We start from the raw sequence: 13,019 nt of genomic DNA, 5'->3' as shown, positions 1-13,019 counted from the left end.
GTACATAAATATACTTATTCGTGAATACCGTTAAACCTAATTTGGACCTATTGCGACGTGAACTATTTTATTATGCATAGTACCTAGGTACATGTAAAACATGTTACATTTTTTAAATCCTACATGCGAGTATACAGTACGAGTATAAGTATTTTAGTATTAAGAGTTCTTTGTACAGTTTCCAAAAAAAAGGAAAGAAAGATGGTAATTCTAAATAATCTATTCTGTATTATCTTAGAGAATATTAAACCATAATGTAATTTAGTAACATAGAAAATTCCTCCGGATTACATAGTTACGCGGCTGCTTTTGGTTTTTGGGGAAATATGTTAGGTGTTAAGGGACTTCTGAAGCATCAATGAATTAAATAATAAGCGGCCAATCTTCGTGTCAGGCTAAAATGAACTATTAAAACACTCGGCGGGCCACGGCAAGCATCCAACAGTCATGGACCAAAATCGAATGTTGTCTCGCTACGAGTGCGCGCGCACACCGCCGCCCCCACCGCACCGCTGCGAATATTCATTGATGATCTTACTAATATGTATTTATTAATATTTTTTTATGCAAAATCTTTTAAAGGGAAATTTTTAAATGTTAACATTGGAAGGGATCGGTAATGAAACCTAGACGCGTATGATCTCGAATGAACATATGTAGTATATGAAGGTGTTAGTGGTGAGATAGACGGAGGCTGTGCCGTCGCGGTCGCTAGGCTTGGGCGTCGCTGCGTCTCGGCGTCGCGCCGCGAGCGTTGCGCGCCGCGCCGTGCGCACTCGGCTCGGCTCCAGTCGCCACGCACGCTTGCCTCGCGCTCGGGCGCCCGCGACCCAGTCCGCTCTGACGTTTAATCGAGCCGCCGGTGTGCCCTATCGGACACAGTCCGATCCACCACCGCAACATACATTTTATCATATTTTTAACGTATCGGAGGAATTGGGCGTGGGTGTCAACAGTGCGTAGTGGTCACAGTGAGGTCTAGGCCGGGGTGTCTTGAAGCGGGCGGCAGCACGGGCAGTAGACGGCGGGCGGCCGCGGGCAGGCGCCACTGGGCCCGCCCGAGCCAGCAGCTGGCTCTGTTTACAAGCCGCGCCTGCACTCGCGAGCCCCGTGCGCCCGCTCGCTGCAACACGCAACTCCTTTCCTATTCGACGTTGTGAATTTTTAAGTTTGCGAACAACCAACGACGTTAGATAGAGGTATTTGAATGCTTATTAATGTCGACTCTCGCCCGAGTGAAGTCGTAGTGCAATATTAGTGTCACGAACCGCTCAGAGCACAATCATCGAATCCAAATTGTCATTCGAGTGATATCACTACTTCATAAATATGGGTGCTAAAGAAAGCGTGGAGGCTGCTAAATTTTCTGCGCAAAATTGGAACAATTTTGAGGTTCGTACTCGTTTCAAATTAATTTGCACATGGAGTGTCTATCCCCCTCCCTCCTCGTGAATGTCTACTCTTACCATGGATAAATTGTACCTTTAAATAAAGAAAAAGATAATATTGTGTAAATAAAGTTTCTGCACCGTTGAACGAGCAACAATAATGCATGTTACACGTTTGTTTAAACAAGTACGCTAAATAACAACACCACTTGTTAATTAATATTATACTATAGATATGTAAGATGTTTTGTGACAGTGTGTTCTGTTTGTGCCGTAATAATATTGTACCTAACTCAAATTTTAAATTTTAAAAATTAGCAAGCTGTTACATGTAGTATAAAAGAAGTCACTAACCACAAAAAGAAGAGAAGGTTTAGTATAAATAATATGCCTTTTACAGCGATGATAGCATTGATGATTCATTGCAGTATCTTTATAATAGTGAGGCTTCTACAAAGTGTCTGCTATGCAAATGCCTGATTTGCACCGCGAGCCGACAGACTCAAAACGCGACTTCTCTGCGATACGCTAATAGGACGATTAATCAAGCAGAATACGACACGTTCTCCTTGAGACTACTTACAGACTTCTATTATAATACTAAGTTTATACCTAAATATCGAAGTTGAGATACCTAAGTTGTCTGTTTTTGTACAACATTAGTCTGGGTTCTTATCTGCTGGTACCTATATGACTATCTAGTAGTAAGAATACTTCTTTGTGAACTAATAATAATTGTTCTAAGTATATCGAGGTTCTGGTCGATAACTAGAAAGGTAGTTAAATACCTGCTTGTTAAAAAACACAATTGGAAATTGAAACCAAATAAATACTTGACTACACGTTCTTGTGATAGTTAGTCCATTAAAACATTATTTGTTTGACAACACCGTATATCGGGTATCAGGTGTTTCCATGGCGTTAGCATAAGCAGTTTTAGGCGAAGCCAAACGCGATCAAACTCAGTTGAACTTATACGTTTTTTACTCGCCTCGGGACGTTTTATAGCCTTTTTTTAGCCTTTAATGCCTTATTTGCAACTTAAAAATGAACGATATGAAAATGAAAAAGTTTCATAACACGTAAAGGTAACACGGTTTTCAAAAGCAGAACGTAAATATTCTAAGATAAACTTGCGATTTATTTAGTTATTTGTAAACAATATGTGTAGGTATATTCGAAACTATACAATTCAAATTATGTCTGCAAAGCTCGATCGATACCTAATCTTTTTGCTGGTGTAAAAGGGATATGAAATAATTTGAATATATATTAAAATGATCAAGATATTGGGAAATGGAGCGAGCTGCAGATGCAGTTATCGGCACTTCAGTTAGGGCGGTCATTGTCCGGGAAATTGACCGATGGATTAGCGCCTAGCGCCACCAAGCCTGTGGGGTTTCTAAACCGGGAAATATTTCATGAAAAACAATATGAATACAAATAGATTTTTTAATGAAGTACGAATTACTTTAAAGGCCTTAAGATTATTATTGGATATCTTACCTGAACCATAAATATGTGGACATATTATGCCCAAAATTTGCTTTAACTTCTGCACGACCTGGCATAATAGGTTCATTATCCAACTAGTTTTAATAAGTATGAGCGAGTAATATTCTGTGGTTGAAAATAACCCAATGGGCATATATGGGTCTAATAGACATAGATATATTTTATAATTGGCATTAATACATTTCTGTCACAATTTTCAATTCATTCATTACAATTGGCTTTCATTTGCTGTTAGAACACTTGCATTATCAGATTATCACTGCCACCGCCTTCCATCAAATGAATTTGATATACTGTAAGAGTTTTGAATGATTTCGAGCAAGTGGTTAGTTGAACCACGAGCGAAGCGAGTGGTTCGAGAATAGAACTTGAACTTGCGAGTTTTTTAAAACCGAAGTAAAATACATTTGCACCCGAGTGTAACACAAAACTTTTCCCCTCACTATAGCGAGGAAACTACAACGCAAAAAATGCGTTTATCACTGCTTCCAGTAGTTCCACAGGTGGTAATATCGTCTTTATTAATAGATTCACCTTTTTATTGTTTTTGTGATCAGTTATTTTGACTTTATTCAAGGTCAAATTACTTTACCCACTAGTGGATGCGTTTTTACCCGACAAAAATTAAAGGTAAAACACGTGTTTCCGAGCTAGTAGAGGGGAAAATGAATTGATATACTGTAGCATGAAAAAAAAGTTTAGAATAGATTCAAGACTACAGTCGCGTTCAGTTACATGTACTCGGTAACTAGACCAAAAATATTTGAACATAATGGCACTCCCACATTGGCTGTTATGTTATATAACATTGTGTGACAGGGAAAGCGCGATGGCATTGACATTACGCTGTCCTTGTCACACAATGTTATAAAACATTTATAACAGCCAATGTGGGAGTTCCATATGTTACTCTAATATTTTTAAATATAATAGCCTGTTCCGATATTTTTGCTCGTATGTGTAGATGTAACTGAACGCTATTGAAACTCCATTTTGGATATATAGCTCTCTGTCGAAACAGTTAGAAAGCACGTCCGTGGATTGGCAGGGCAAACACGCCGCTCCATAACTTGTGCTGGGTGTACGATAAAAATAGGTTTATTGATCATAACAAAGCTTTTGTGTCTCTCGACAGCGCAAACCGTGGGTTTTTGATTGTGCTAGTAGTTATTTATGTGTTGACAATTACCAACCTCGGAGATTATGCATCTATATTCTATGTCAGGCCTCCGAGGCGAGCGTGGGTTGTATTATTTGAAAGTATATTCTTATATTACAAACCTTAACACAGAATTGTATATCCTCTTTATGAATGAATTTTACAGTTCATACGGCCAATATTATAAACGTGAAAGTGACTTTTTGTTTATTGGTTCTTTATTAAAAACTACTTAATAATTTGGACACGTGATTGATATAAAGATATTATGATAGATATACGGGAAAGGACAAAGGCTATTTTTTATTCATCGAAATATTTTCACGTATGACAATTATTTTCTCTTATATTCTCGTATGTATAATATATTACAAATAAACTTTATAATAATTTAGATACTTGGATGCAATCGTGCATGCAATTTCTATGAGAATCGACGAGATTCTAGTTAACAAAGTGTTGTTTTGATAATCATGTGCTTATAAGAAAATTAATAACATTTGTGCACGTTTAGTATATCAACTAAGTACTAAAGTACTAAAAAAAAAATTTGTACAAAAAAATGGCTATCCTAAGGGGTTAATTGTAAGGCTTGTACGTAAACCAAGGTAAATTTCACTTTAAAAAAGTTAGGCATACGTAATTGGGGGCATTTTTGTTAGTCCGATAACTCTGTCCAATATTTTCTTCTTTCTCGTTGAAACATTGTTCAGGACCGATAACCGCTACCAACTTCATCATCCTCTTTGCGTTATCCCGGCATTTGCCACGGCTCATGGGAGCCTGGGGTCAGCTTTGACAACTAATCCCAAGATTTGGCGTAGGCACTAGTTTTACGAAAGCGACTGCCATCTGACCTTCCAACCCGGAGGGTAACTAGGCCTTATTGGGATTAGTCCGGTTTCCTCACGATGTTTTCCTTCACCGAAAAGCGACTGGCAAATATCAAATGACATTTCGCACATAAGTTCCGAAAAACTCATTGGTACGAGCCGGGGTTCGAACCCGCGACCTCCGGATCGAAAGTCGCACGCTCTTACCGCTAGGCCACCAGCGCTTCATAACCGCTTGATAACCGCTACCAACTTGTGGTACATTTTTGTCCCCAAAACTGCCACGAGGCAGTCCATCTACAACTTATGGACACTATCAAAATGGCTCCTCCCTCGTGTCATACACATACTTAGGTACTTACTTGGCTGGCGCGATAACCCAAAATGGGTTTTGGCCTCCAAAACAAGACCACGCCATAGTTATGTGCTCGTGTCATATGTTGCACCCAAATTAATTATGTAATGCATGTGCAAGTGGGCTGTATCTAATGCATGCCGTTTAAATTATATTACACAAATGCTTGAAACAACAATGATACATGACATTCAAATACAGTGTAAGCTCCATAAGTCCAAATGTAACATACACAGGAGAGTGTTAGAAGTTTTTGCTGCAAGAGCCAAAACTGACGACGTTATAGTGAATAGTTATATTGGGTAACTGTATAGAGTTTACACTAATATGAGTAACATGTGTATAAATTAGCTTTTGAAACTTTAATAAAATTGTGACGATATCGGTCTAGTAGAAATATGCCCAATACGGTCTTACTTAGTACATTTGCATGTATGTTCATATTTCGCATCATTTCCATAAACTTCTTAATATAAATTATCAAATTTTATAAAACTGCTTTTATTGTTATGAAGTAAGTAGGTATGGTGTGTTATAAAAATGAAATGCTAATTCATAAGTACTTTTGTAGAAATAGTCATAATTATATGTTAAATATTTGCATGTTATGGATTCATATTTAATAATCACTGTTTGTGCAAGCAACAGTATAAACTTTACATAAGTATTTAGTTAAATTATTTATTTTGTCCCTGAATCAAATACCAAAATTTCGATGCACGTTTTTAGCAAATTATCACAAACTAAAAGTTATAAAATAATGGTGGGATCTAATAATCCGACAGATTTTATTTCCTGTGATCATAATAAAGAGTAATATAATGTTACTTACTAGTGTATGAGTTTTGGCAAAGGACATTTATTTATTTATTTTCAAATATTGATAAAAACACAATTAGTAAAGTTTTAATTTCTTTAGATACCTGTTGCTAGTTTAATTTAAACATGAAAATGAAGTCTGACAATGTTTTATATGTCAAAACCAAGTCAAAACCCAGTATCAGCATCGCAGCCGAAAAAGTAATGTATGCTGTTGTCCCACAAACAAATTTGTCTAAAGCTAGAAAAGTTTGTCCAAGTTCATGACTACATCTTTAAAATCTGTTGGGTCACTTGCTCCCATCCTGTGTAAATACATACATGATTAAAAAATAAAATCGTAAAGAATATGATTAAAACAGGTATTTTGATCATTCTGCCAAATATCGTTAGCGAAATAAATAGTCTGCATTATTATTTAACAGTTTTATCAAATTAAATAATAGTCAATATTATAATGTACCTTTATGTAACCTATAGTTTATTTTTAAAGTATTATTTTTCATTAATACAAAAACTTCATGCTGTATTAAGCTCATAAGGACTGAACAGGTCCATTCGAATTTAAATAAAAAAAAAATATTGTAATCTCGATACCGATCGGATCGATGTCATAATACTGATAACATTCGCTTCAGAAATGGACGACCGGTCTGGCTTAGTCGGTAAGCGGTCCTGGGTTCGAATCCCGGTAAGGGCATTTATTTGTGTGATGAGCACAGATATTTGTTCCTGAGTCATGGATGTTTTCTATGTATATAAGTATGTATTTATCTATTTAAGTATGTATATCGTCGTTTAGCACCCATAGTACAAGTTTTGCTTAGTTTGGGGCTAAGTTGATCTGTGTAAGGTGTTCCCAATATTTATTTATTAACCATCCGACTTTCTAGATTATTTTCCGCAAAGGACACGTCCGTTAAAACGCTATTTGGTAAAATGAAATATTCGCACCTAATATCATAGTCAATATTCCAGTCAAGTTTTATATCCCATTATTATTTACTAAAACGGGAGTTAAATTCATATAATTAAGTTCTAAATTTCGCTGATTGCGATTTGTGTAATTTAATACTTAATTTTATACGATTACCACGTTGGTTGCCATGAGCATCAAATTGATGGGACCACATAACATTCTCTTTGAGTTCATGATCATCAGCATCACCGAACTTTAACTTCTCTGTGTGGCCATGAACATCTTTAAGTTCAGGTTTTGTACTCAGTGCATCATCATCATCAGCAGTGGGATCAAAAGATTCAAAAGCTTTGTACCAAAGAGATAGAAAGATTAAACCTGTTTTACTTCAATGAGATTAGTTGTCAAAGCGGACCCCAGGCTCCCATGAGCCGTGGCAAATGCCGGGATAACGCAAGGAGGATGATGATGACTTCAATGCTGTATCCATTACACTAAACCTTACTACCACCATGACACTAAATTTTGCATTGGGCATGTGAGAAACACTAGGTGATATAATATGCTGGGCAGCCAACGTGTTCAGTCACCGGCAAAAACATCATAATGTACAAAAACAAGGCTGCATAAATGTTGACAAGCTCTTGTGGCTGTAGAAATAAGATTGTTCCAGATAAGTTTCAAATGGGTTTGGCAACGCGCATGTGACACCCCATGAGTTGCATGCGTCCATAAGTTACGGTGACCGCTGTCTATCAGGCGGGTCGTATACCTGTTTGCCACCGACGTGGTATAAAAAAAATTGCGGGCTTCTTTTTGTGCGATGTTATTCCCGGTGACTGTTCAACCCCATTTTAGTACCTAATTGAGAAAAACCATTCAACTGTAAATACTGTAGCTTGCGAGTAGATGTTATATGGTGGTGGGTTACAGCATGGCGCCAGTGTGAGGCACCAACACCGGCACGGCACTCAGCGGTCGCAGAGCCTCAACCGCGGCCACTCTCTCTCGCGATCCGATGGCACCTGGTGACATCACGGAACCGCGGGTATGATCATATTTGCGATTTTTTCGAAGTGAAACTTCTTATGCGACTTGCAACTAACAGCGTTAAACGTTTAACGCTCACTGACAGCGTTAAACGTACAGTGTTGCCAACTCGAATTTTGAAATACCCCTTTTTATTTTCATTTCCACATTACGAAGTTTCACTTCTTCCACGCGGAGAGATTCCACGCCTTATTTTTTTTTATTTCTACAGTCGCCATCAGATATAGCATCGAAGCGCCTGAGGTGGGTCAATAATATGTATCTTAACACACAATCAATATATTCCTGTCTCTTGACCGATTTCGGCCACATCAACTGTATGTTCTGGTGAAGGCAGTCTTTAATTTGGGTTATTATTATTTTCCGCTCTCGTGCGCCATTAGATGGCTCGCGTGCCCTCTGTTGAATACTCAAGCGCATCTTGGATAGTGGACACGTGAGTCACCACCTACCTAGGTATATAGAAACACCACATTATCGCTTGACAATAGAGGTGTTTTCAAATATTTCGAGCACTTCGGCGATATATCTTATGGCGAATGTAGGGTAGGATAAGTAGGCGCAGGACTTTTTATCGCATACCGTGGTTCTAAAATTCTTGGAGTCGCCATATGAAAAAAATTCGAAGTCAAAATCAAAGTCCAACAGTATGATGTCATATTAAAGTAGTTAGTTAATTTTATCATAATCCATACTAATATTATAAATTAGAAAGTGTGTGTGTCTGTTTGTTTGTCCGTCTTTCACAGCAAAACGGAGCAACGAATTGACGTGATTTTTCAAGTGGAGATATTTGTAGGGAAGGAGAGTGACATAGGCTACTTTTTGTCTCTTTCTAACCCCCCCACTTTCCATAATGGGTGGTGGGAGTTTGTATGGAGCATTCCGCAATTTCGAAGATTTATACCTATAACATACAACATTATTAATATAGGATTAATAACATTATTAGTTAAAAATAAATTAATTACGTTCTATTAAAATGAACTCAGTAACGATGTGACAGTATGTATAAATATGTATACCTATTTATTATGTCATCATACTGTTGGACTTTGACTTTGACTTCGAAAAATTTTTATATAGTGACTCCACGGATTTTAGAACAACGGTATGCGAGAAAAAGTCCTAAGCCTAGTGATAAGGATTTTGCCTGTAAGCTATAGCAATCCTGAAAAATAGGCGGTTCGCTTAATGAGAAGTCGTTATGGACAACGGTACCGATAAAATATTCATTCTGAATTATCTTTCAAATATAATATAAATTATTACGTAACAATTCATGAACATATACATGTAGGAACCGACTCAGCTTGAATACATTTTTATCATTTGCCAAATCTAATCTATCACGGAAATTGCTGCTTCACTGACTAACTACAACTTCACTTTTCCATTGTTTCATATCTTATTCAAACATCGTCCTGATATGTCTACTATAACCTCTAAGGTACAGCGGGGCAAACCTCGACTGGGGGGCAAAAGTAACAGGTCCACTTTTTCCATGTTTTAAATAGTTTTCATTATTAAATAGAGTGTCCACCAGTTATACATGGTAGGCGTGTTCAGTGGATACATGTAGAACTTAACATCATAGTGTAACAATAGAAAAAATGGATTAATTACAATTCAGTCGAGATTTGCCCCGCTAAACCTTAGTTGTTTTCTTAGGTGTCCACTTGTCCAGACCGTCTTTATTTCATAATCTGAGAGTCTGAGTAAGGTATCAGTTATATGTATATTTTTTTAAGTATTTTACTCTATCTCTTCTTAATTTTGGTACTTTCTGGATTAGACTCACGAGCTTGATGATTTTTTATCATTTAGCAATACCTAGTTGATCAAAGAAACATATCTACTTACTTCGTCGATGCTAGTATTATTAGCTGCAAAGAAAATTGTTATAAACTTAGTTGTAAGGCTAAAACGGTTGTTAAAATATGAAAACGTAGTCGACGGGTGACTGAAAGCTCTCAAACCCCACACTTTGCTTATAATTAAAAAAAAAATTACGTGATATAACCAGTTTCTATAGTTTTATTCCACAATCAACTATCGCTGTAATCGAAAAAAATGTTAAAGGATGTTAAGGCGTGAAATCAAGCTATATTAAAATATCCTCTTCATTCCAGGCAGCATAGTGCAGTGCGCCGAGTGCGGAACACGTACGATGGGCAACAAGCTATCGGCGTGCTCCTGCGCACCCATCCTGCGCAAGGCGTACCGCTATGAAGACAGCCCGTGGCAGAACTCGCGACGACGCGACGGACATCTACTACGGTATTATTAAAAAAAAAAATTAAAATCATTTATTTCCATAATTCACACGCTATACACGAACTAGGTAGGTACATTATATTTTACATTTTAAACAAGTTACAATTAATTTTAAACAAGTTACAATTAAAATTAACTTAAACTTTACTAAACATAATATTAGTATACTATGATTAATTTATTGATTTATTAACATTACATTTGTTTATAACTTATCTAATCTTATTATAATAAATTCGGTATAACATTAAGCATGGCCATGGGTACCAAACTCAGCATGTGCTGAACAGGTGTCCAGCGCTGATTTTCAGTTTGGCTCATGATAAATTGTTCATGCTGAATTCTAGTCAATAGTCCCAGCATAGTGCATGCAGTGCGTTGAGGCAAATTGAGTCACTTGTTTGCAATAAGTTGGCGTAAAATTACTTCAGTTACTTACCTATCCCATACAAAAATCAGTTCCATGGTAAGACTAATATACATACATACATATATAATCACGCCTGTATCCCATAAAGGGGTAGGCAGAGCAAATGAACTACTCAAGTTTCAGTGTCACTCTTGGCAAAAAGGGGTTGAGAGAAACCCAAATTGTGACATTGCAGTGACAGGTCACTAATAATTATGACTGAATAAATTACAAAGTATAATGAATATGTACCAAGTGGCAGTTAGAAATGTCAGTAAGAAAACTAGTTTTCTTGGATGCACGGCCGAAAGATTCGCTGGCAGTTGAGGCTTCGATGACGGATCTGTATGCGTAGCCGAATGCACAAACGCTCACGAAACGCTCACGACAATATCTCTTTCTTTTTTATCTATCTCTATCGCTCTTGGCGTATTGGCGCGACAGAGCCAGACTACATTTCTGCGGCGTTTCGGAGGCGTTTCGCGTCGCAGAAATGCTATTCGGCTATGGAACCAGAACTAGATGACGGAGCGGTGTAACAGTTATCCAGAAGAGATGTGCGTCTTAACCAAGACAGTACTTTTTCCACTGTTACTGTTGTAAATTGCTTTCCAATGTACACATATGAACTATTATTAAATAATAGTATGGAATATATTTTATGTAATATGCAATAAATTTTATTCCATACTATACTTAGAGCATACAGAAATTTATGGTAATTGTACTCAGAAGATTACGTAAACAAAAGTTTACCGTGAACGTATGTATGTAGGTACCTATGTCTACCGCACTGCAGAAGTTGCCTTAAGGCTTGACTGCTAATTCCTCGCAGTAACTTCCTAACCAACTGCTACTTTGTTTCTTCCTGAATTTAAACTAAGCAGTGAATACCTACTTATTTGGAACTAAACTGGTCTGGACCCGTAGCCGAATGGCATTTCTCCGACGCGAAACGAAAACGAAACGCCGCGAAAGGTAGTCTGGCTCTGTCTCGCCAATACGCAAGAGCGATAGAGATAAATATCTACTAGCGTTTCGTTTCGTGAGCGTTTGTGCCATTCGAGATGACCACCCACCCTCAGATGACCCCTGCTGAGATGTGCATTGAAAATGTAATTTTATTGCGCAGATCTTATTTGCCAATACAATTTTCTTAAGTAAACTTGAATAGACAAGTCAGTGGAACTTTTAACGATGTTTCCTGAACCTAATGGTTGCGGTATCTTTCATTGGAATAGTTTGTTTTATGCAATTAGATGTCCTTATTTTATCAATACACTGTAAACATGAATCGTAACGTCTATTATTGAACGTTTTCTTCGTACAATTAATTTAAATCATGGCATTTGATTATACAACATGTTTTTATTGATTTCCGTTAACTTCATGGGAAGGTTCCTTCGGTCAATTACAATTAATTTTCCTAAGAAACTTGTGTCTTAACACTCTTAACTCTTATTGTTATCGAGTTGAAATAAAACTATGGAAAACGGATTAAATCGCGTATAATGAATTTAAAATACATCCCGACGTTTGAACTCTTTACAGCGTTCGTGGTCAACGGGTGACTGAGGAAAAATTACAATGTGCAAAAGCTACCCACATACAAGAAATATTAACGAACCATACCATACATACATACCATACATACCATATTTCTTGTATGTGGGTAGCTTTTGCACATTGTAATTTTTCCTCAGTCACCCGTTGACCACGAACGCTGTAAAGAGTTCGAAACGTCGGGATGTATTTTAAATTCATTATACGCGATTTAATCCGTTTTCCATAGTTTTATTTCATGAGTAACTATCGCGGTAACCAAAGACAATATTTTGTTATCGAGTTGTTTAAAAAATAAATTTCATGACTCAATGAGTATAATACGACGACCTTCATAAATTCCTGGTAGGTATTATTAATTATGGCATTAATGTTATTCCTAAGGGTCTCCCACACTGTTATTAATTGATTTATTATGTATGAAAACCATGAAAAATGTGTTTGATGAAAAATGCCAAAAAATAATAGTTACGTGTACCCTTATACTCGTATTTACAGATATATACACCGTGAATATCTTTTTTTGTGTAGCATGTATATGTCGCAGTAAGATAGATAAAGCCGTTATATAGTTATAACCCTAGGGATATAATTATACGTCGTAACATAGTTAAACGAAAGCGATTAATTGCTATCTTACTAGGAATATAACTATAATACGTTACTAGTTTAGTCATATAGTTATATGACTGGATTCAGTTTAGTGAAATGATTGTAGGCAGGAGTGCGGCG

At 37.0% G+C, this 13,019-nt stretch overlaps 1 protein-coding gene across 1 annotated transcript in view; it reads left to right on the top strand.

The window, feature by feature from the left end:
• Nucleotides 1-815: 815 nt before the first annotated feature.
• Nucleotides 816-13,019, top strand: part of LOC125226395 — a 190,294-nt gene continuing 178,090 nt past the window's right edge. Inside the window, exons 1-2 of the mRNA XM_048130367.1 lie at nucleotides 816-1,392; nucleotides 10,171-10,318. Coding sequence (XP_047986324.1) covers nucleotides 10,209-10,318 — 110 coding nt within the window. The 5' untranslated portion in view covers nucleotides 816-1,392; nucleotides 10,171-10,208. The remainder of the gene's footprint in view (nucleotides 1,393-10,170; nucleotides 10,319-13,019) is intronic.

This window comes from Leguminivora glycinivorella, chromosome 5 (genome assembly GCF_023078275.1).
Source record: "Leguminivora glycinivorella isolate SPB_JAAS2020 chromosome 5, LegGlyc_1.1, whole genome shotgun sequence".
Lineage (NCBI taxonomy): Eukaryota > Metazoa > Arthropoda > Insecta > Lepidoptera > Tortricidae > Leguminivora > Leguminivora glycinivorella.
Note: the sequence above shows the minus strand (reverse complement) of the source record. Positions and strands in the feature narration are given on the sequence as shown.